Source organism: Pituophis catenifer, unplaced genomic scaffold (genome assembly GCF_029215685.1).
Source record: "Pituophis catenifer annectens isolate HBS135680 unplaced genomic scaffold, rPitCat1.0.hap2 SCAF_1, whole genome shotgun sequence".
Taxonomy (NCBI): domain Eukaryota; kingdom Metazoa; phylum Chordata; class Lepidosauria; order Squamata; family Colubridae; genus Pituophis; species Pituophis catenifer.
In genome coordinates this window covers 311,351,129-311,373,640 of record NW_027256881.1, presented here as the reverse complement: position 1 = coordinate 311,373,640, position 22,512 = coordinate 311,351,129, and the positions used below count along the sequence as shown (strand labels likewise).

The window sequence follows — 22,512 nt, the reverse complement described above, 5'->3', positions numbered from 1 at the left end:
CTTTTATTATTAGAAAACAAAACAAAAAAATCCAAATAAAAATAAATAGCAGTTTTAAAAACTGCCTAGGCAAATTTCCCATTCAGTTTGGGGATTCAGAATTCAGAAGTATGACAAATGTTTTACATTGTCCTGCTGCTTTTAGATCTCCAGGAAATTTGGAAACAAATCACCAATGCCAGTATTTCCATGTGTTCATTTTTTTCCCCTGCGGAGTTTCACTATTCCCTTCTCTTGATAAAACTTCAATGGCTCATCTCTTTTATTTACATGTCGTTAATTCACTGTGCATTGATCAGGCCAAATGATAAAATTCTTGTTTAGAGCAAAACCCTGCCAGCCATTGGGAACTGTGCCTGATCGAGGTCCATATTTTGTGTGGTTTTGCAGTTAGCCTGCCTTGGAAATAAAAACAAAATGAAACAAAACAAAAGTTTATTGCATCCTTCTAACATCGTGAATTAGCTATATTTAGTACATTATTATCTTCTGCAAACACAAGATTGTCCCAAAATTTTAGTTATATTAAGTAATGAGAGGATATATTGAGTATTCTGAAGACTATTTATATAAATAAAATTTGATCAGTGCGGACCATGGTGTAACTGAATTGGGAAATCGACTCTCCCATTTAATTTTTAGCATTTTAAGATAATATTTATGGACTGAAATTGAGAACTGTTCTGAACAAATTTCATTTTCTTTCAGCTAATAAGTGGATAGGATTATAAACTAAATAAATAAATTTGAACTGAGATGTTTTTTAAAAGAATGTTTGACCTTTTCATCAATTTGTCTTTTGGTTCTTTATAAAGGGTTTCTCTGTATAGTTCCTTATTGAGATATTTATGCTAGAAACCTCAATGTTGCATACTGATTAATTGAAATAAAATAAAAATAAAAAGCCTTAAAGTTACTCAGATATGAAAGTACAACAATTTTGTAAAAGAAATTGAAAGGAAGCAAAAAAGGGTTTGTGACATTACAGAATTGGGACCTTGGAATAAAAAAAAATGATTGATATTAAGGTCATCCTCTGAGCAGGACTGTTAAGAGTTGAAAAAGATTGAAGTAGCCTACTGAACCTACTCAGTTGGAAGCATGGTTTAGCTGTGAAAGTTTTCTGGAGAAAATTAAAGTTGTTTTTAGAAAACCTAACTGTATGAAAGACTGTTTTCATGGGTGGCATTTGAGAGACTGAATCTAGGGAGCCATTCATTCTGGACAAACCACCATGATCCATCCACAAACCAGTCTATAAGCTCAGTGTGCATTCTCAGGTGGAGCATTAAATCAGCCAGAGATTGCATGTGTGGGATTGGGTACATTTTCATTCTTACCCTGAGCCATGTCACATTAAGGTGATTGGCCAAGTTGGGGTACTGTTTCCCCCAGCCGAGCATTTAAGAAATGCAGGGGACAGAACAAAGCATGAGTGGTGTGTTTTGGGTGTGGGATCAGTTCCCTGCATTTTCTCTTAAGGCAAATGGACGTGTCACTTTCTGCTGCTTGTAGACCTCAGGCTTGCTTTGTGGGTAGGGTTGAAAGAGACAGTCTTCCTGCTCAAGACAAGCCCAAGAACCTGTGACTGTCTTGTGCTGCCTTCCAAGAGATTGCAGACGTCAGGAACCACAGAAACTTGTTCTCTAAACTGGTTTTGGCAAATTTGTATAAATCTCCTTCTGGCATCATTGCTGTCACCTTCTCGGAACAATAGTGATTGAAAAATCCTTTTCCCTGGAATGGCTTTCATCTTGGGAAAGACAGGCTTACGATGCCAGGAATCAGAGGCAAAACAGCTGCTCCTCCTCTGGTCATCCTGAAAAGGTGATGCAGTAAAGCAGCAGTCAGATCAAACTCACTTATATACAATGTGTGTGGTGCTAAAAAAACCTGCTTTCTGTAAGCATGATTTATCCCTATAGTTTTAATAAATCCTGTGACATAATTAATTTCACTGTGATGCACTGAGCACCGTTTCCATTCAAATTCATTTTTAACAGGTGCCTGCTTGTCGCCAAAGCTTTTCATGGTTATTTGACATGGCTAGTGCTACCTTGTTAGGTTAATCAGCCTCTTCACTATATTTGTAAGTCCAATGTATTGCATATTCATTGCTTCCAACAGTCCTTGGAATGGTGGCCACGGAATGGATGCAATTAAAAAATATTTTGGAGGGTGACTGGGCCATAAAAAGCTAGAAATAGGTAAAGTTCCAAGAATATCACAGTACAACGAGCTTAATCTTACAACTTTTTTTTTTGAGAAAACAACACACTATATGATCAATAAATTGTTAAAAGTATCAGAAAAATCAGTAATATAAAATACTTGCAATGTCAATTATTTTTAATGGTGGGCTTCCATAGTCAAATAGTTTAGTATTGTTTCTTGCTTTATAAAGAAAAAAAGATGCTTGATTAGAGTTGCTTAACTGAATCATGGATTCTGTTACAACTTGATATAAATCTCTGGCTCTGTCCAATGCATCCTACCAGTTTTGGTTCTGGATATGACTAACAGGACTCTACTCTCCCCTGTTATTAATCCATTGCTGTGGAGTTGGATGGTTGATTCAGAAAAGCCTAATTAGATATGCTTATTATTTTATTTTGCAGACAGACTTGATTGCAAAATGTACTCAGATCGCTAGTGGAGACAAGCAGGGTGGGAAATAGATAAAAAAAATTTACAACTATATGAATATTTAAACCAATTGCTCTCAATTATTTTTCTTTCTTTTTTTCTTTTTCCCTTTCTCCCTGACCTTCACCTTTTTTGGGTTTCCAAACGAAGCAGAGGCTGACCACGTGGACACTGCCATCATCACCCATGAGGATGAGAGCCTAGCACTAGGAGAGCCAGTTGGGCTCAGCATTGCGTTGGGTGGAACAGACCCTGACCTATTAACCTGTGGACAGTGTCAGATGAACTTTCCCCTGGGAGACATCTTGGTTTTTATAGAGCACAAGAAGAAACAGTGCCATGGCGCTGGTGGTGCCTGCTATGAAAAGAACGTGGATAAGAGCAGTCCTCCCCCTCCATCACGCTCCGAGCTCAGGAAAGTGTCAGAGCCAGTGGAAATCGGGATCCAAGTCACACCCGATGAAGAAGACCGTGTTCTCACGCCTACAAAAGGAATTTGCCCCAAGCAGGAGAACATTGCAGGTACAGCATGTTTTACGTTCATTCATCTGCAGAGGTAGCCTTTCCTTGTCCCACCCCTTTTCTCTAAAAATGAGAGACAGGCTTCTTGACAGAATGAAAAATGCAAAATTACCTATGAGCAGTGCATAAGGCCATAACAGACTTTGAAGATCCTCTTGATTCTAAACCTCGGAATCCAGTTGATCCCAGTTTGTAAAGGGTTTAGTTGGATCCTTGAATTGTGGAATGCCCTCTGAAAATCTGCTTGTTTTTAGTGATAACTTTTAGTCTGTGTTGTGTCAGATGTTCAGATATAACAGACTGTTATGATTCTCCAGCCTGAGAAGTCAGATATTGTCCCTTAAATCATCTCCTTATCCCATCTTTGCTTGCATTCAGTAATTCATTACAACTTTCTACTGATAATTCTTAGCTCTGTGGATTGGCATGGACACTTAAGGACTAGGTACTTTCACATTTTGCAGACACCCCCCCCCCCCCCAAAAAAAAAAGTCAAAAAGATCCTAGAAATTAAAATTTTAGAACACTTACTTGAACTTGCATATTTTTCCAATGAGAATGGTGTCATCATGATTATAGTTGTCTAATCTTTAACTTTGAAAGTATTGTAGCCAAAGGGTACATACAATATTTTCAAAGGGTAGGGAGAATTGCAGTGAAAAGTAATGATGCCTAATCAGGGGTGGAGACATAACATATGTGGGGAGGGTCTTTTTTTCCCTTCGGATTTCATGGGTTGGGGAGGGTTTTTTTTTTTTTTTTACAGCCATGTTGAGCTTACTTTAGGAAATCTGGCAGAGTTTTTGTGCATTTCCTACCTCAATCAGTGGAAATTGCTAGTGATTTGGGTGAGTTAAGGTTTACGAGAGGCTTGTTGATAGCAGAAAAGATGTTGAGGGGCCATACCTCATATCAGATCGCTCAGCACTGTTTGAAATTTTACAAAAGGCAGCCTTCCCATAGCTTAATACTCCTTAGCTATTTCTTTGGTAAATATCAGTACACAGAATCCAGGCAGAAGAATATCAGGAGAAGATATAAGAAGATAAGACTGTTGAATTTTAAAGTAGTTATTTAATAGAGATGCATTTAGTGTATGCTAGTGTATACGGAACAGTGAGAGAACAGGGCAGTTGTTCAATGGGAATATAATATATTTCTGAAGAAAGGGATAGTTAGGACCTACAAATATAAAACTTTAATTTGCATAATCCTTTCTCCCTAGTTAGTCTGTTATTCATATGTGTGTGAATGTGCGCGTGCACACACACACATATATATTTAAAGTTTTAAAGACAACATAAACATTAACACAAACTAATCCAGAAAAAAGAAAACAAAGGAAGAAAAAGAGAAAGAAAAGAAAAAAGACATAAATGTAGAAAGAAAAAAATAAAAATAAAAAGGAAGGAAGTTTCTGATTTCCTTTGCAGAAAAAATCATTACAAAATTACCTCTTACTGTATATTTTAAAAAAGCTTATTGTTTTCTATTATTCATTTTTTCTAATCATTAAAATCACAATTTATAAGTACATTTCTTTTCTCTTTCATGCAGAAAGTCTATAAGGGTTTCCAGTCAGCTTTAAGTGCATATATTGTCTTTTCTCTAATCAAGAAAGTCAATTTAGCTATCTCTGTAAGTTACATCATCTTCACCTATTGTAGTGAAGTGAGAGTTCTATTGTGGAGAGTGTCAAATTTTTCTACTCTTTGACCATATAGTAATCTCACTGCAGTTCTCATATATAAAAGAAAGTTCCATGACTTTTTTCCGAGTTGTCTCTCCTTTAATCTCAAAAGAAAAGTCTTCAGTTTCTATTGAAAATTTGTCCTTAATACTCTTCTGAATTAGTGTATTTATTTGTATCCAAATACTTTGGCTTTTTTGCACATCCACTATGCATGATAAAATATCCCTCATGTTGTTCACATGTTGTTTTAGTTAGGCTGTTGTTCCGGTGGGATGGTCTTGTGATTTTAAAGTGAAGATTCTATAGGTTTTTACCCATACAAATCTGTTGCTCTCTACCACATTCTTAGTTTTGCATTGCAGGCAAGGAAGTTGGATGCTTCTGGCTTACCTAGAACTGATCTTATTGGCTTCATAGCCTTTGAACAGGCCTGTGGCTTCTAATGTTTAGATGTCCCAACCGTTTCTAAGAAAAAAGGGTTGTATAAATAATTATGCATGCTTTGTTTCTGAAATTATTTTTTTTGCTAGTTAAGAATAAAATGAATATGAACTTGTCTGAAGTCACAAGAACACAATATTTTTATTTCTATGGTGTTTGGGATGTTCTTGTAAGCATGGGCATGTAAAGGCCTTCCTGAGACTGTGTTCAGGGAATGAGTGGCCTGTACTTACTCAGCAGATAACCACATTATTAAAGAGCAGGGGTGCGCAAATATGGCCCCTTTATAACCTGTGGACTTCAACTCCCAGAATTCCTGAGACAGCTTGGCTGTCTCAGGAATTCTGGGAGTTGAAGTCCACAGGTTGTAAAAGGGCCACATTTGCCCACCCCTGTTAAAGAGGCATTACAGAAAGAGGCTGGCTTTCTGAGAGAAATTGACTCCCCCCCCCCACTTTTAAGCCCTGGATAGTTATCATAAACGTACTTGGCCTCTATCTAGTCAAGCTGCAATCAGTTGAATCTTATTTTAACAATTAGAACAGGCTGCATCTGAATAAATTGTCTCTAGCAGGATAGGAGCCTTCATGACTTGCCAGTCAACTTGGAGCTGCTGTGAGTTATAGATGTAAGAGCTATATAGCTCAGGAACTTCTGGAAAAACCTGGACTGATGGGCAGAGAGACAATGGCTTTTGTGTTAGATCTGTTTTGTTTTTAGAAATGTCTAGTCTTCCATTTTTCCATTGCTTTGGCTTTAACATGCTCTCTAGATAATTCCTAGGCCTCGAAGGAGGATTTCCCTGGAGTTTTGAGGTAGGACTAGAAAAGACTCTTATCTGAAACCATGGATAATTGTTGCTACCCAACACTGCTACTAGGTAGAGGCATCAATGATCTGACTTCATATAAAAAGATTCCTATATTTGTAAGTTATAAAAGACATACCCCTCATTTTCACTTATACAGGTAATCCTCGATGTATCACTGCAATTGACCCCCAAATTTCCATTGCCTAGCAAGACAGTTATTAAGTGAGTTTTCCATTTTATGACCTTTCTTGCCACAGTTGTTAAATGAATCACTGTCGTCGTTAGTAACACAGTTGTTAAGTGCATCTGGCTTCCTCATTGGCTTTGCTTGTCAGAAAGTCACAAGAGGTGATCACATGACCCCAGGACACTGCAATCGTCATAAATACATGCCAGTTGCCAAGTGTCTGAATTTTCATCATGTCACCATGGAGATCATAAGTATGAAAAACTAGTGTGAAAAATAAGTCATTTTTTCAATGCCATTGAATGGTCGCTAAATGAATTGTTACAAGTCAAGGACTATCTGTAGTGAGTTTTAAGTTAGGCTTCCTAATGCCAAAACACAAGACACTGAATCTGCTATATTAAAGTTGGAAGATATGATAACTTCAGTGTAACCTAATATAGCTCTACTTTTAGGTGTAAAATTGTCACTTTGAGCCAGGCTTGACACCTGGAAATTACATGAAAAAGTCCCTGCAGTTTGCTTGGCAACATTTTTGACTGTAGTTTGCTGTTACCTTCTTCCTAGGGCTGAGAAAGGGAGACTACGAAGTCTCTTAATTGGTTTCATGCCTAAGTCAGGACTTGAACTCATATTCTTCCCAGTTAACAGCAAAACACCTTTAACAGCTACACCAAGTTAGACTAGAAGTGGAGAGATGTGAGTTTTACTCTTGTCTTGAGTATGGGTACCAACTGGGTGATTTGGGGCTATTCACTTCTCAGTAAGGAGAAAATGGCAAGCCCCTTCTGAAAATATTGCCAAGAAAACTGCAGAGGCTTGTTCATATAATCACCAAGAATCAAGACTGATTCAACACCCCCCCCAAAAAAAACCTTTACACAGGCATAATCTGTGTAACATGATCGGTAAAAGAGTTGCATAAGTTTGTCCTTGACTTTCAGACTTCACAAATCACAGGGCAGCTATGGAATTCACTTTCAAATTGTGTAAGTTATTTATATCTGCACATTTACACTTTGCACCTTTAAAGGTTATTTTCCCCCTACATGCTGAGTTTAGTTTTGGACCATATCCCAGCCTTTTAGAATAAGAGATGCCTGTTGAATATGCAGCAGAATCCCTTTGTAGTTTATCCATCAAAAATGACATAAAGAAAAGTTCTCTTGGAGCTGAACTTGCTCCTCCTGGTGATTTAAAGAACATATCCATGGGATTTGCTTGGCAACAATATACAAATAGTTTGAGATTGTCTTGTCTTCCCAGGATAGATCTGAAATTCTCTAAAGATCTCTATCCAACCTACCAATCAGGTCTAACCATCTTCAACTTCCAAGTCCAGATACCTATTCACAACCTCATCCCAAAAAATTACTATTGGGCTATTAAGTGACAGTAAATGCATACTTTATTTGTATTTACTGTGCATAGTTCTTTTTAAAATTCAGAAATAGCAGACACAGGCTACTGTAGAAATGCTACTGGCAGAATCTCAGAAATAGGAAACAGTTAAGGGTTTACCTTTCATGATGTTGTGAAAAGTAATTATTCTGAACTTGCAATTTGAATGATGAGGAATTCCTCTTTGGTACCAATGGATATTTTCCTTCCAATACAAATATTAGCTTTGAGAGAATGAGTCTCATCAGAAGTAGTATGGAAAAAATAGTTATATTTCTCCTTTTTCTCACTAGAATCTGCTATGATTCCTCCCAGAAACAGCCAATTGTATTCTTTTAAGAAGCATGATGCAAAGATGTGCTTAATATAAATTCTAGCTTCACCCTTTTCACATCTTATAAGAAGGAAAATTCAGAGGAAGAGATATGAGCTGGTTTGGCTCTTAACGGCAGGAGAACATGAAAACCAAATTTAAACTTTGCTTCAATGATTTTCCTTATTTATTTTTGTACTGCATTTATGTTCTACCTTTCTTGTAGGGGTTCAAGACTGTGTAAATGGCGATTACCCCTCCTTTTATCTTTTCAATAACAAGCTTGACAGGTATACAGTTATCCAGTGAGCTCCTTGGTTAAGTATGGATTTGAATTTGAATCTCCTTGGTCCCAGTCCAGCTGCTTAACTACCATACATACTGACTCTCCTGGGTAATCCTTTGCTTTCTTGTATAAACATGAAGACTTGACATTCATTTCCATGGGAAAAAAATAAAATGGTTGTCCTTGGAGGCCACGAGCTCTGTGTGGTACATGTGCCCACACGCAGACTTCATCTGCATTGATCCTTGCAATATACATCTATATGAATCACAGCAATTCTTCTTCCATATTCTTCAGGCCTTTGGCTAGCAATTATATTTTGGTTGTCACATTCTCCATCTATAAAAGCTCTAGTTTTATGAAGTTGCTTTTTATTTTGGTTACCTTCAGCCAGTGGTGAAATCCAAATTTTTTTACTACCGGTTCTGTGGGCATGGCTTGGTGGGCGTGGCAGGGGAAGGATTCTGCAAAATCTACATTCCCTCCCCACTCTGGGGCCAGCCAGAGGTGGCATTTGCCAGTTCTCCGAACTACTCAAAATTTCCGCTACCGGTTCTCCAGAACCTGTCAGAACCTGCTGGATTTCACCCCGGCCTTCAGCATACTTTCACTTTCAGAATTGCAAGCCTGCAAGTTAAAAAAAACCCCATTACTCGTCAAGTATAGGGAGAATGAGTAAGAATGATATTAAGCATACCATTAAAAAAAAGAGTTGAACTGGAGGTCTTGATTTTTTCCCAAGCAAAAAGAAAGATTAATTTGACAATGATTGGAAGATTTTGAATCTGAAAATAAGATAAAAATATGGGGTTCATTTGATTTTTCTCTATCCAGGATTCAAATTCCTTTGGTAAAAGATGGTATTAAAATTAGGGTCAAAGCTCAAGTTCAGTATTGTTCTGTTATATTAGTTAAAGATTTTTGCTCACCTTCTTCGCTTTTTCTCTTTCTCTCTTCTTTTCTTTTTTAAAACAGCACAGGATAGTTTTCAATAGTACGATAAAAACTTCATATTACAGCCATGGAGGATAGCCATGAAAAAAAAAAAATCCTACAAAAGTCATTCACTGAAAAGGCTTTAGTGGGATATACCAAACCCCCTTATTTATTTTTCAATAGAAAGGCTTTCTGCATTAGCCAAGAAAATCAGAATCTGTATTTAACACTAAAGGTATTTCCCAGTGAGAGTCTGTAGAGCATTGTTGTTAGATTTGTTAAAAAAAAGAAAGAGACTAAATACGATTTCATAAAAGGGAAACTTAATCTCTAAAGCAGTGCACTCACTCTCTCTGTACCCCCTCCCCACTTTCCTACCTCCTCTTTTTTTTTTTTTTTGTAATCAGCAGCCTATAATATTTTCACTTTCTCTATGACAAAAGATATTCTTAGGCTTTTCTGTGCTACGACAGGAAGAATGAAAACTTCTTTATTCTACTAAAAAATATGTAAAATAATAGAAGAATGGAGGAGATATATTTGTTCAAAGCATTTAAAACGTTATTTTAATCAAAGGCACATAACAATTGACATGCTATGTCAGCTAAAAGGAGACTATAACATTTGAACTGCAAATTATGTTCATATTTATATTTTTTTTCCTGCTCAACCAGCACTTTAAAACAAATTTAGAAAAAATAAATAAGAGAAGAGAAATAAAGATTAAAAGAATAAAGGGGGAAAACATCAGTGCCTCAAACATGTAAAAGTAATTGAATATGGCAGAAGCATTAATTATTTGAGCTTAATTGAATTCTGAGGACTGCAGCCATTGCATTTCAGATAGACAAGCTCTGTTTGTTATTTCTTTGTGTGTAGATTAACAGTAAAGGAAAAGTAGATAAGTGTCCCTTATTTCTTGAAAATAAATCTGTCAATTCATGAGAAGAGCAAGTTGTTCAAAGATAACAGTCTTTAGGTTGGAAGAGGAAAAAACAGAAATAGCTTAAGAATTGTTCTCAAAGGGAATGTAGTTAGTTTTTTCAAACTCATGCCACGTCCTTAGACTTTCTTTTCTTCAGTGTGATGTATGAATGTTGCTTCCATTGCCACCCTTCCCACCACCTTTCCGAGCTGTGGCGTAACCAGATGAAGTTAAGCACTGGGTTTGGCTGAAACTTTTCTACCTTTCTTTTTCTGGGAGGCAGGACAAAAATATGTAGTGCATTAGTTCATGGGCAATACATTTCAAACAGCACCTGCAAGCACATTTGAATGTTCTCACTTTTTTAACCTGCTCCTTTCACAATTGCATCCTGGCAGAATCAAGTGACCATGTTCCTGTGGGTGCACTTGGTTTGAACTGGTATTTTTCCTATGACTACATTTCCGTTTTCTTTCCACATGTAGGTCCTGTAGTTTCAAAACCCCCTCTGTTTGGTGGTATCATAGTTGGTTTTGGGTTTTTTTTGACAATATTAACCATTCCTTCTGTAATCCTAATGAATGATCTGTTTTCCTTCCTAGGTCTCATTAGTATTTGACAGTTTTTGTATTAGGGAATAGTTTTTCCCACTTTTTATGTTTCTTTTTATGTTTTGTGTTGTGAAAAATGTTCTTATTCCATTAGTTTGAAAGTATATATAGAGTGATAAAAATGAGACTGTCTTGATGCACAAAAAATTAGAATTAACTGTTAAGCAATGTAAGTAGATAAATAAAATATGTATTCAATAATGAAGAAACTTTAATGATATGCAGAGGACAAATAGGGATATTTAATGTTGAACTTGTGACGTTCACATGATCTGGAGATCAAGACCTGTAAATCTTGTACATTGGAGCACAATATTTTGCACATTTGATTAGCCAGTTTATTAAATTACTATGGTGTTTGGATACTCTAAAATTACAGGAAGCCAACGTTAAAACTACTCTGCCTGTCCTAACTAGTGCTTGTATTTACAAAATTTTGCTGGGTTTTAATATATGCAGCCAGATAGGTGAATAGAATTAGTGAAAATTATGGATGGAATCATGTGAGAATGTTAAAGCATAAATCTTACGTTTTGCAGTGCTAGCAAATAACTGTACATACTGTATATCTATAGTGATAGCCCAATGATCAGTTACATTTCTATTGTAGGAGATTTGGGTAGAATCAAGAAGGATGTCTGATTTAGGGAAGGTTTTCCATTATATACCATTATATTTTTTGTAGCTGCTGATTTGTTTAACTTACTGAATGTGGTTTTCAGAAATAAGGATGTTCAAGATAAGCACTGTCTATAGTAACGAGCTGATGAAATAATTGTGAGCCGAATGATTTAATTTAAACCAAAATCATCTACAAATAAATCCATACTGATTCCAGGGAGATCTCGTGATGGTATACCATTCTGCATTCTCTCCAGATGGATTCCTTCCTTAAGGAGGTAGGAAACGGAAATAAAAGTCCATATGATGTGTACATTGTTTTGAAACAGGTTATCCCAGATTTCAGTAAAAAGTGTTTCCCAGACTTAATGGAGAATGCAAGTTACTGAACTGAAGGCTTTTGGATTGACCTACTATTTATTCTTCCTTCTCCCTCTTTTCAGTCATAACACATAGAAAGCTGCTGAATCAGCCTGAAGATCCTTCTTACTGTTTCCATAAATAACAAGTAAGACTGTCTATGGAGATTCTCAGTCATCCAGGTCATGGTTGTCCCAAAGGTGCTTTTTTCAAGAGGCAACTGGACTTTCTAGTTTTTCTTTGAAGACGTTTCACTTCTCCTCCCAGGCTGTCACGGCAGTCAGGCGTGGGTAGTTGACAGGTAGCTGCCCAATAGGACCGAGTCGAAACTGCCGTGACAGCAAGGAGAGAAGGGGCGTATCAGGTAAGTACAACGCCCATTCTCATCCAGAAAGCTTTTTCTTTGAAGACATTTCACTGCACATCCAAGAAGCTTCTTCAGCTCAAGAAGAACCTTCTTGGATGAGAAGCGAAATGTCTTCAAAGAAAAACTAGAAAGTCCAATTGCCTCTTGAAGAAAGCATATTTGGAACAACAAGCAAGACTGTGTTGGGAAGTCTAACCTGGCATAAAAGCTTTAGCTGTTTTTTATTTTGGTTTCTCAAATTTAGTACTTGGAAAATATCATGGCTTCACATATGGAAGTTTCTAGATGGCATTGCCAATAATTACTGATAGACCTATCTAATTCTGTGCACAGAATGGTCTGATTTTGTTTTTAAATTATTTAAAAACCAGTGTTTCATTAGTGCATATTTTGGAAGCCAATTTTATTTATTTATTATTGATTTATTTATAGCATATGTAGTTTCCGATTTTTTTAAAAAATCTGAAAGCAGTTTACAGTAGAATTAATTTTCTTCCCTATACTATGTATGAACTGTACATATTTCTTACTCTGTGGTCATATCCTCAGCAATTTTTCCTTCCTTCCTTCGTCCCTCCCTCCCTTCCTCCCCCCTCCCTTCTTTTTTTGCTAAAAATCAGTGACTTTTTAGAATCAAAGATTTTTTTGCCACAATTCTGTGCCCTAATACTTATGTTTTATTCATATTACATACTAATATGGCCACTAAGGAATTTTTGGTGTCATTTTCCCCTTTGGATAGAGAGCTTGAAAAATGTAAAAAAGTGGTATGAGGTAATTTTAAAAATTTAAAATAAAACAGGAGTGAGAAAGCATGATACTGGCAGAGATGACATAGTCTTGAAAGAGACCAGAGGCCTGGCTGACTCAAACACTGAAAAAACGCACTTGACATTTTTGCAAGATTTTTTTTGGCAATAGAATTGACAAAAATATTAATAAATATGTGCATATCTAGTGACAAAACTCTGATTTCATGATGTTTTTAGAATTTTATTTTAAAGTATAGTCCAGATTTCAAATTTGGTCCTTATAATAAGAATATAGACTTGGGTTCTTGTCAGTTTTGCTCCCCAGTTGTCCTATTTTGTCTCTATAACATTCAGCTGAAATACAATTGAAATTGTCTCATAGCAAGGATTTTTTAAATTAAATTTTACAAGCATACTTTACATGCTTGGATGCCTTTCCATATGAAATAACTTCTTGTAAAATCAAATTTAGTTTGATAAGAAAAAGGATCCTAGCTTCTTCTTTTTTTTACTGGCATTCTAGTACATTCTAGTATTTTTTTAACATAGTGAATCTTCAAAAAGATTTCCCCCATCCCCCTTTCCATTCCCTTGTTACAGGTGGAAATGGCACAGTCTAGAAAATTTAGGGCCATTTGACGGTTCTGATTATGTGCGTAGGTGCTTAGAAAGTGAAACCTGTGGGGGAAAGATTGCATCACATCTGTGTTTGGTGCAATGTAGCAATGTTAGCCCGCAGCTCACAGCAATAGAATGAGAGAACAACATTTAGAGTGACGAAGACCGAAGAAACCAGTAGTTGAAATTCATTAGACAGCTGTGCTAATTGCTGCAAAGACTGTAGAAGATACAACAGAAAGTCAGTTTTTAGTCCGTTCACCAAAGCAGTAGTCTCTGCTTCATGAACAAAGTACCCTCACTTTGTCTTGGACTATAATTCCCAGAATAATTAGCCAATATAGGAACAGTATAGGCTGATAGTTCAATATTTAATGAGGGTGTCAGATTTTTTCAGGGGAGTGGAGGAGAAACATATCAAAAAGAGGGTTACAATGCAGCCCCTGTCCTATGAATGTTTATTCTAGTCATTTAAATAATTAAACTGCTAGAGAGACAAAACAAATAGCAATAGCACTTAGACTTACATACCGCTTCACAGTGCTTTACAACCCTCGCTAAACGGTTTTTTACAGAGTTAGCCTCTTGCCCCCAACAATCTGGGCCCTCATTTTACCCACTTCGGAAGGATGGAAGGCTGAGTGAGATTTGAACCGCCAAATTGCAGTCAGCAGGCAGTCAGCAAAAGTAGCCTGCTACTAAAGCATTCTAACCACTGAGCCACCACATACAATATATGTACTGGAAGCTAAACATTGTCATAGGTTGCTGTGAAAAGAAGCTGTTTGAAAAATGTAGAATTGTTATTTTTCCTCCAAATTAAGTAAAATACATGTATGTTGCATGAATGATTATTAACTCAGTGGCATGGATTAGCTTTCCTTATATTATGACAGCCAATTATTATTGCTGTCTACCTAGAGACAGTCATTTACATTGTGTACCATTATGGATTCAGGCACCCCATATTAGCATTTGGGAGTCAGACAAGCCATCATGGCATCTTCAGTAGATAGAAGTAAAAGACATGTTGCTGGATACGATAGAAAGAATTATTTTGAGTTCCTGCAGTAGCAGATAGATTGAAATCAAAAGGCTGAAAAAGCACTGAACTAGGACTGTATGCTGGGTACTAGTCAGGTCAAAGGGAGTATGGATTGTGATATATGTACGTTGGTTGATAGAATCAGGACTGAGTGTAGACAAGAACTAGAAGAGAATCAAGAATTATCCTAGGAAATTGGAGCCAGAGGACAAAACTACCAATTGCAGCTCATGAACTCACCAAAATAAATCAGGTCTCAAAGATAGTCTCATACTAAACACAAAGTATTTCATAGCCCTTCCTGTCTAGAAAGAGCTAGTAACCTTTTTGGGTGGACAGTGTCATCCTAGAGCTTAACACATCATTTCTTTCAGCTAGGTGCTCTCCAGGTATGTTGAATTTCACCTGCCATAATTTTCAACCAGGAGAGCATCAGTTTGAAAGATGCTTGACTAGAAAGTTTCACTACCCTTGGAGATATTTATTGCTTGAAGCAGCTTCATAAATGGTTGAACGTTTTAATCTTAGTAGCTGTAATCCTTGATAGCTGGTAGATAATCCATAGTAGTCAAAACTGAGATAATCAGACCCCATCCACAGTGTTCTGTCCAGTTCTGGTCAGCACCTTTTAAGAAAGGTTCAGAGAAAATGGAATAGTGTAATTGATGTGACCTAGGCTTGCTTAGTCATTACAAGACACAATTAGTCCCAAACAAACCTATTTTACTATAACAGCTGAGAATTACTTCATTCCCAGCTTAGTCCAAATTAATTCCAAAATAAGTCCTTCAGAAAAAGTCCTTTGGGTTTATCACAAACCTTTATCTTCTTTGGCACCCTGCCAAAGGCCTTTCTTGGCAAAGCCCCACAAAGTTCAGAAACAAGAGACGCTGACTGGAAACAAAATTAACAACGTTGCTTTCCTGCAAAGGGCCCACGTGCCTTTGCTCCTCTTTTAAGCCTTATGGGAGGGGCCAATCATCTCCTGGCCTTACTCCCGAGTCGTCCCTTTTGCTTTAACTGCTCTTGCCTTCTGGGAGCTCTGTGCATGTGTGCACTAGGAACAGGCTCCTGCTGTTCCTCTGCCTCTCTGATGTCAGACTCAGGAGGCTCCGGAGTCCGTGCATAACTCCCAGATGGCCCTGGCCCCATCTCTGCCTCCAACGCAGAACCCTTGTCCGGGCCTTCCCCAGACTCCAGGACTGGCCCATGGTCCTCTCTAGCCTCCTCACTATCTGACTCCGCTGCCAGCTCCGCAGGCTGCTGGTAGACCACAACAGTAGTGAACATTAACAAGGACTGGAAATGTAAGGAGGATAGATTGAAGGAACTGAGTATATTCCATCTTTGTAAAAGATAACTGAGGACTGTATACAAAAGTTACTGTGACTTAGCACCTCAAGTTTTAGTCTCACAACTATCCTGTGATAAATTAGGCTAGACACAATAACTAACCAAGATGCAAAAAGCTTTTGTGCCAGAAAGTTAAACTTCACATTATCATAATTATGAAGTGTGCTGCTGTCCTGTTTTTTTACTTGAAAGTAAGTATGTGGGGCTCTGATCTGAATTATAATCATGGCACATGGAAGTGGATAATTTAGGATTCCTTTCCCAAAGCCACTTCCTTCCTCAAATTCGTTTCACATGGAAGGATTTAAAGGAGGGGTCTCTATTGTGGCCTCTTGTGCTTTCTTTGAAGAAAAAGGACAAAAATCAGTAGGTATAATCAAACTACAGTGATGTTCTATATCTTTGGTCTGGCATCTGAATGCTACGGAGACAATTCCAGGCTAACAGCCTCAGTTTGAAATGATCATCTGTGCTTTTATAATTGAAGGCTCTTCGCTTATTGTGTGTGGGAGAAGTGAAATTGGCTAATTAGTTGCTTCTGTCTTACATGCTCCTGGCAGATTTATGTTCATAGTACAGAAGTAGACTAGCCACAAGCAGGTGTCAATGATATAATCTTCTGTTGCATTGTACTATGTATATAACTTGCACAATTCATACTTCAGCTATGGTGAAAAAAGGAAGGCTAGCATACTGCATCCTACAGGGCATCCTCCATCTCCATTTTGGGAGAAATTACCATAAGCAGAGTCTATAGTTTACCAGCATATTTTCTGCATAAATACCTTGAAATCAGGGAAACCATTGAGAGGTGAAATGAATAGTCACCTTTACTGAATTCTAGACCACATACATTTATAGAGCATCTTTATCTCTACTGGCTTTGGACTCTTATTTTCTCAGTTTTATCTATTTAAGTGAAAATACGTTAGATAAGAGAAGCAAGCAGTACTGCTTGTTGTTTTATGGGATATAGGTTACAGAGGGATGAATCTGTAAATTACACTAATTTTATGAATACTGTATATGCTTGTGGATAAACATACTCTCAAATTTTTAACCAAAATACCATGACAAATCTACCAATTGCAGATAGGCCAGTATTATTTTGGTTAATAATGTGCTGTTTGTTTATTTATTTATTAAATTTATATGCTGCCAACCTCACTGTTGAAATGATTCTGGGGTTTGCTGTAAATGGGCTTCTATAAGGTATATGGATCCTTTAAAAAAGTATTACGACAGTAATAGTAATATTACTATTATTACTACTACTACTAGTAATACCACAGTATAGCCTCACAGATAAGCCCATCTGTGGAGAAGCTGAAACAAATTTTTGGCTTATCTGCGAGTATATACAATATATAAAATTCAATTAAATAAGTTTGAGGGCTTTTTTTTTAAAAAAAAAAACAAGCACTAATTTGTTATAGACTTTGGTGCATATTTCTCCATATATATGAATTCTAGTTTGCCATTTTGTCTAAGATGAATTGTTTTCCTATTTGTCCTAACACATACAGTATTTGGGTACACTTTTTCAATGATCATACATATTTTTGTATAAGTTTACCTTAACATGCATTTTTATTCTTTCTAATTGTGTGGAATGGTGAAAAGAAATTATATAAAAGTAGTTGGGACTCTATCTTACTGTTGGCAAGATCATTTTTAGACGTGGGCCAGTAGTAGAAATTGATAAAAGAAATATAGAGTTAAAGAGTCAGATGAAGAGGAAAAGTATCTTTATAAGAAAAGTAGTTGGACAATGGCTTGAGAGGTTGTTTAATTGCTCCATTGTAAGCTGTTTCCCTCTTGGCCCAGAGCATCAAAGTATTTGTAATGTACTCCATGCTTCCCATGGCACATGGAAGCATTAGACACATTTGGCTATTGGAAAGAATTTCAGAAACTATGCTTTAGCATATCTTGGTTCATGATTGCAAAATTCAAAGAACTGCACATTTCAGATAAGTTTTTATTCACAAATTGTTTGAAAATGCAAAAATTACATAACAATACTCCTCATCCATGTACTATATGCAAAAAAACCCCACAGGATTAGAGTGCTGGGTATAACCTTATAATTCTGCTTTACAAATTAAATAGCTTTGAAACAGGTATGCTACTTTTAATTACTTTTCTGCTCACTATTGGCATCAGCCATAGCTAGCTGTTTCATTATAAACAATTAAGTTAGCCTGTGTACTAAAATGAGGCAGCGGGAATAGTGTATTAATATATTGTTTTTATATTCTGCCCCATAATACCACTATCATCTAATTTTATAGAAATTAACTCGTTTTAAATGATCTTACTCAAGAATATAAAGAAATTATATACAATGCAGATGATTGTAACAGAAACACTTAACTGTCCTAATGATAGTGTTATTTAGGCTTATAGTGCTTCTCCGAAGGAAAGAAACGGCAGTCAGATTGGGGAAGACTTCCTCTATGCAGCATGGACCGAGTCTGCTCAAATTTGCATAGCTCCGCCCTCTTGTCCCAGTGTTTTGACTCGGTTTATGCTGGATAGACGTGTCTTCCAGCCTAGCCTGTCTGACTTGCTAAATTCTATAGTTTCTAGTGCTTTTCTCTACAATTTATTGACATCTAGACTGCTGATTATCGCCACTAGCCAGGGAGCCGGCTCCGAATCTGTCGCCTGTCAGATTCCACGTTCGGCGATTTCTTTCATTGTTATCGGCCTTCCGATCGCTGCTAAAAGCCTCCGCTGCGTTTCAAAGGCTTTCGCCTAGCAGCTCATATTTTGGCTAGAGCCTTGCCTCGCTGCGACTAATATCGCAGTAATAGCCTTGAGCTAGCGATTTCTGTAAGCCTCCTGCATAGCGGAGCACTTAAACACCCAGGAGCCTGCGATTCATCTGGTCTCTCCGCCTGACGATGTTGGAGCATGGATCGCCTCAGTGAGTTTGTTCGCCGTCAAATTGGTGCGCATTTTCCCGCGGTGGCCATTTTAAGAGCCCTGAATATTTTTGTGATGGCTGAGAGATCCGGACGCAAGAGCAGTCATCCCAGCTCGGCATCGGGCCGCAGCCACCATCTGGGCGACCCTTTGGAGGGTCCGTCTGCGCAGCCCCGCCATCAAAGAGGGCCAAGAGTAAGAAAACCTCCGCGGCCCCTGCTATTGCCTCCTCATCCAGGGAGGAGCAGTGTCGCCATAAGGCGATTGAAAAGGCGTTTTCCAGGGCTTCTGCTCAAGCTCAGCCTCCTCCCCCACTGCCTGCCTCGTGACCCCTTCTACATCAGGGTCCATTAACCAGGAGGATGGCCGGGTCTCCAGGGATTTGTCTCTGGATTGTCCCCCTTTGGCAGGCCCCGTTCCTCCCCCTGGAAAGGAGCCCTTGTTTCAGACTGTCTCTGAGGCTCTCACCCCACAGAGCTCTTCGCCTGCTCCAGACCTTACTGATCCGCCCAGTCAGGCAGCTCCTCTCCAACTGCCACAAGCCTTTGAAATCCTTTTGACTAGGGCAATCCGAGAAGGCTTTGCTCAAAGTCTGCAGCACTGCAGCTCCCTTACACAGCAGGGAGCTGCAGTGGCTCCTCCTGCCCCACCAGCGATCCGGACGGAGCAACTCGCTGTCCCTCCTCCAGCATGTCATCTCTTCTCTCCGGTTGTGGATCTCGGATGCTATCTTGAAGGGCAGCAGTTACCGGGAGCCGTGTCATCTCGTCCTCACAACGGACTCCAGTTTGACGGGCTGGGGTGCCCACCTGCAACATCACATGGCTCAGGGTCAGCAGTCCTTTCGCGATCGTCAGCGCAAAATCAATTACCTGGAGCTGCAGGTGGTCCGCTTGGTCCTCATCCACTTCCACGCTCAGGTGGAGGGGAAGGACATTCTCATCCTGATGGACAACATGTCCACAAAAGCGCACATCAACAAAATGGGGGGCACCCACTCCACGTCCCTGCTAGAGGAGACCGTTCTACTCGGCTGCTGGGCCGAGGCCCACCTCAACTCCATCAAGGCGGATCACATTTTCAGGACGGCAAACGTTCAGGCGGATGCCCTCAACCACACTGTGATCGACCACAGGGAATGGAACCTCCTCTGGCTCTTTTTCAAGACATAGCGAACCGGTTCGGGAGCCCCTTAGTCGACTTCTTTGCCTCTTCTGCGAACCACAAGCTGCCCAGGTACTTCTCGCACTATCTGGACCCTCGGGCCGAAGCTACGAACGCCCTACGCAGTCCTTGGCCGCTGGGCCTGATGTATGCATTTCCTCCCCTGCCGCTCATCCCCCGGGTTCTCCGGAAGCTACTAGACGAGGAGGCGGAACTTGTTCTCATTGCTCCTCACTGGCCTCATCGGCCATGGTATGCGGACCTGATCTCACTGTCGGTAGCCAGCGACCGACAATGAGGCCCATTGGCGCATTCCGGACAACAGAATAGCTCTGACAGGGATCCCTTCGCCATCCGGATCCCGCATGGCTCCATCTAACCGTCTGGAGGCTGAGCGGCTCCTCTTGACGACGGCCAGCATACCCTCCCAGGTTATTTCCACCATCCAAGCTGCCTGCTGTCCTTCAACTACCTGAATTTATGAGGCCATGTGGCGCTCCTTTTCCTCCTACTGCCAACGTTCCTCCGTGAACCCGCTGTCTGCTTCGGTTGTTCAAGTCCTCTCCTTCCTTCAGGATGGATTCGAAGCCGGCTTGGCTCCAAATACACTCCGTCGCCAGGTGGTGGCCATCGCTTCGATCCTCTCCTGTGGTTCTCCAGACTCTCTCTCTCGTCACCCGTACATATGCAATTTTCTACGTGTTGCGGTTAACCTGCCTACCATTCATCGATACCCTACCTGGGTAGGGTACCCTACCTGGAACCTCAACAAGGTTCTTACCGCGCTGACTTTGTGTCCGTTTGAGCTTCTCCGTCAAGTTTCCCTTCGCTTTTTGTCATTCAAGGTCTCATTCCTCATCGCCATCACCTCCGCTCGTCGTATATAGGAGTTAGCGGCTCTTTCGATCCGCAGTGACCTCTGTATATTCCATAGGGACAGGGTGGTCCTTCAACTTGATCCGGCTTTCCTTCCAAAAATCAATTATATTGCTAGAACTGCTTCCCTACGCAAGACGGAGGCTCTCTTTATTTCCTTTCAGCTGGGATCCATTGGGGCCCATGTTAAGAGTACTACTCTGGGCCGCTGGATCAGGGCCACCATAGCTACAGCCTATCTACAACAGCGTCTTCCCATGCCACACCATGTCATGGCACATTCAACCAGAAGTGTGACAACGTCCGCTGCGTGGGCTACCCAAGCGCCTCTGGAGGAGATCTGTCGGGCTGCTACGTGGATTTCTATTTCTCCATTCATCCGACACTACCGTATGGACTCCTTTGCATCTGCAGTTGTGGCCTTTGGCCGGCGGGTTCTGCAGGAGGTGCTTCGCTCCTAGGTCTTTCGGGCTGGAGTTTCCCTCCCTAGTGGATATGCGGTTTTGGTATGTCCCCAATCTGACTGCCGTTTCTTTCCTTCAGAGACTGGACGTTGGTCTTACCTGATATGTCCTTTCTCGATCAGAAAGAAATGGCAGTCAGCCCCACCCTTGGTTTCTGGCCCTCAGGGTTGGCTGGGGTGGGTGGACATTAATTCTTTGTCGTTCCAGGAAGACACGTCAGTCTGCGCCAACGCCCTTGCCGAAACACTGGGATAGGAGGGCGGAGCTATGCAAATTTGAGCAGACTTGGTCCATGCTGCATAGAGGAAATCTTCTCCAATCTGATTGCCGTTTCTTTCTGATCAAGAAAGGACGTATCAGGTAAGACCAACGTCCAATCCAGATGTATATAATTGCAGCAATAAGCTTGCTATGAGTCCATACTTAGGTCTGTTCAAATGCCTGTCTTTCTTGTTTGTTATTGAATATGGTAGCACACCTTTTTCCTGGCCTCTTGAAGAGAACTACTTTCTCCTTTCCTTTTGGAACACTTTTTCATGTTTTAAAATGCTGCGTTTATATGTGTTAAGTAAAGGTAAGGAATAATTATTCCTCTGGTTAAATATATAGATGGCTGTGTGGAAGCCTAAACTAGACTTTTCTAGTTTGGTACATCTGAATGCACTCTGCAATTCATGTTAACTCTACTGATTTACATCAACTATGGGGAGATATTCTCTTAATTATTGTCCGACTGTATCCCATTCTTATCTATTGGTCATAAAATCTGGATTTTCAGTGCTGTTTGGGGTGTCCCATGTCATCTTTTATTGCGGCTGTTTTTATCTCATTTTATCTAGGTTTTTAATTGTTTTAACTAAATATTAGATTTTGTAAGCCACCAAAGTCTATTGGAGTAAACAGCCACAACAAATGTACTTATTTTTTTTTTTAAAATCTATTCACATGTATAAATTTCTTATGGATAAAATTGTACAATCAAAATGTGTTTTGTGAAAGTCACTTTTTATTTTTAAAAGATGCATAGAGACAAAAGGAAAGGATTTGAAGTGTAATTTTGTCATTTTGACTGGAGCAGAATTTTTGTTACATGAAGAATCCCACTCCTTGCTCCTTTGGGTAGCAACCAATGATCTATGTATCCTTTTTACATCTTTCTCATTGTATTGTGTATTAGAAGATAAGATTG

General features: G+C 39.3%; 1 protein-coding gene across 5 annotated transcripts in view; it reads left to right on the top strand.

Annotated features, from left to right (window-relative positions):
- The window catches only part of BCL11B (BCL11 transcription factor B), a 169,498-nt gene that overhangs the window by 14,791 nt on the left and 132,195 nt on the right, over positions 1-22,512 (top strand). For 3 of the 5 annotated variants that reach the window (XM_070931552.1, XM_070931550.1, XM_070931548.1), the window contains exon 2: positions 2,797-3,168. In XM_070931552.1, the coding sequence (XP_070787653.1) occupies positions 2,797-3,168 (372 nt within the window). The remainder of the gene's footprint in view (positions 1-2,796; positions 3,169-22,512) is intronic. The other 2 variants (XM_070931551.1, XM_070931549.1) reach the window with 1 other exon arrangement.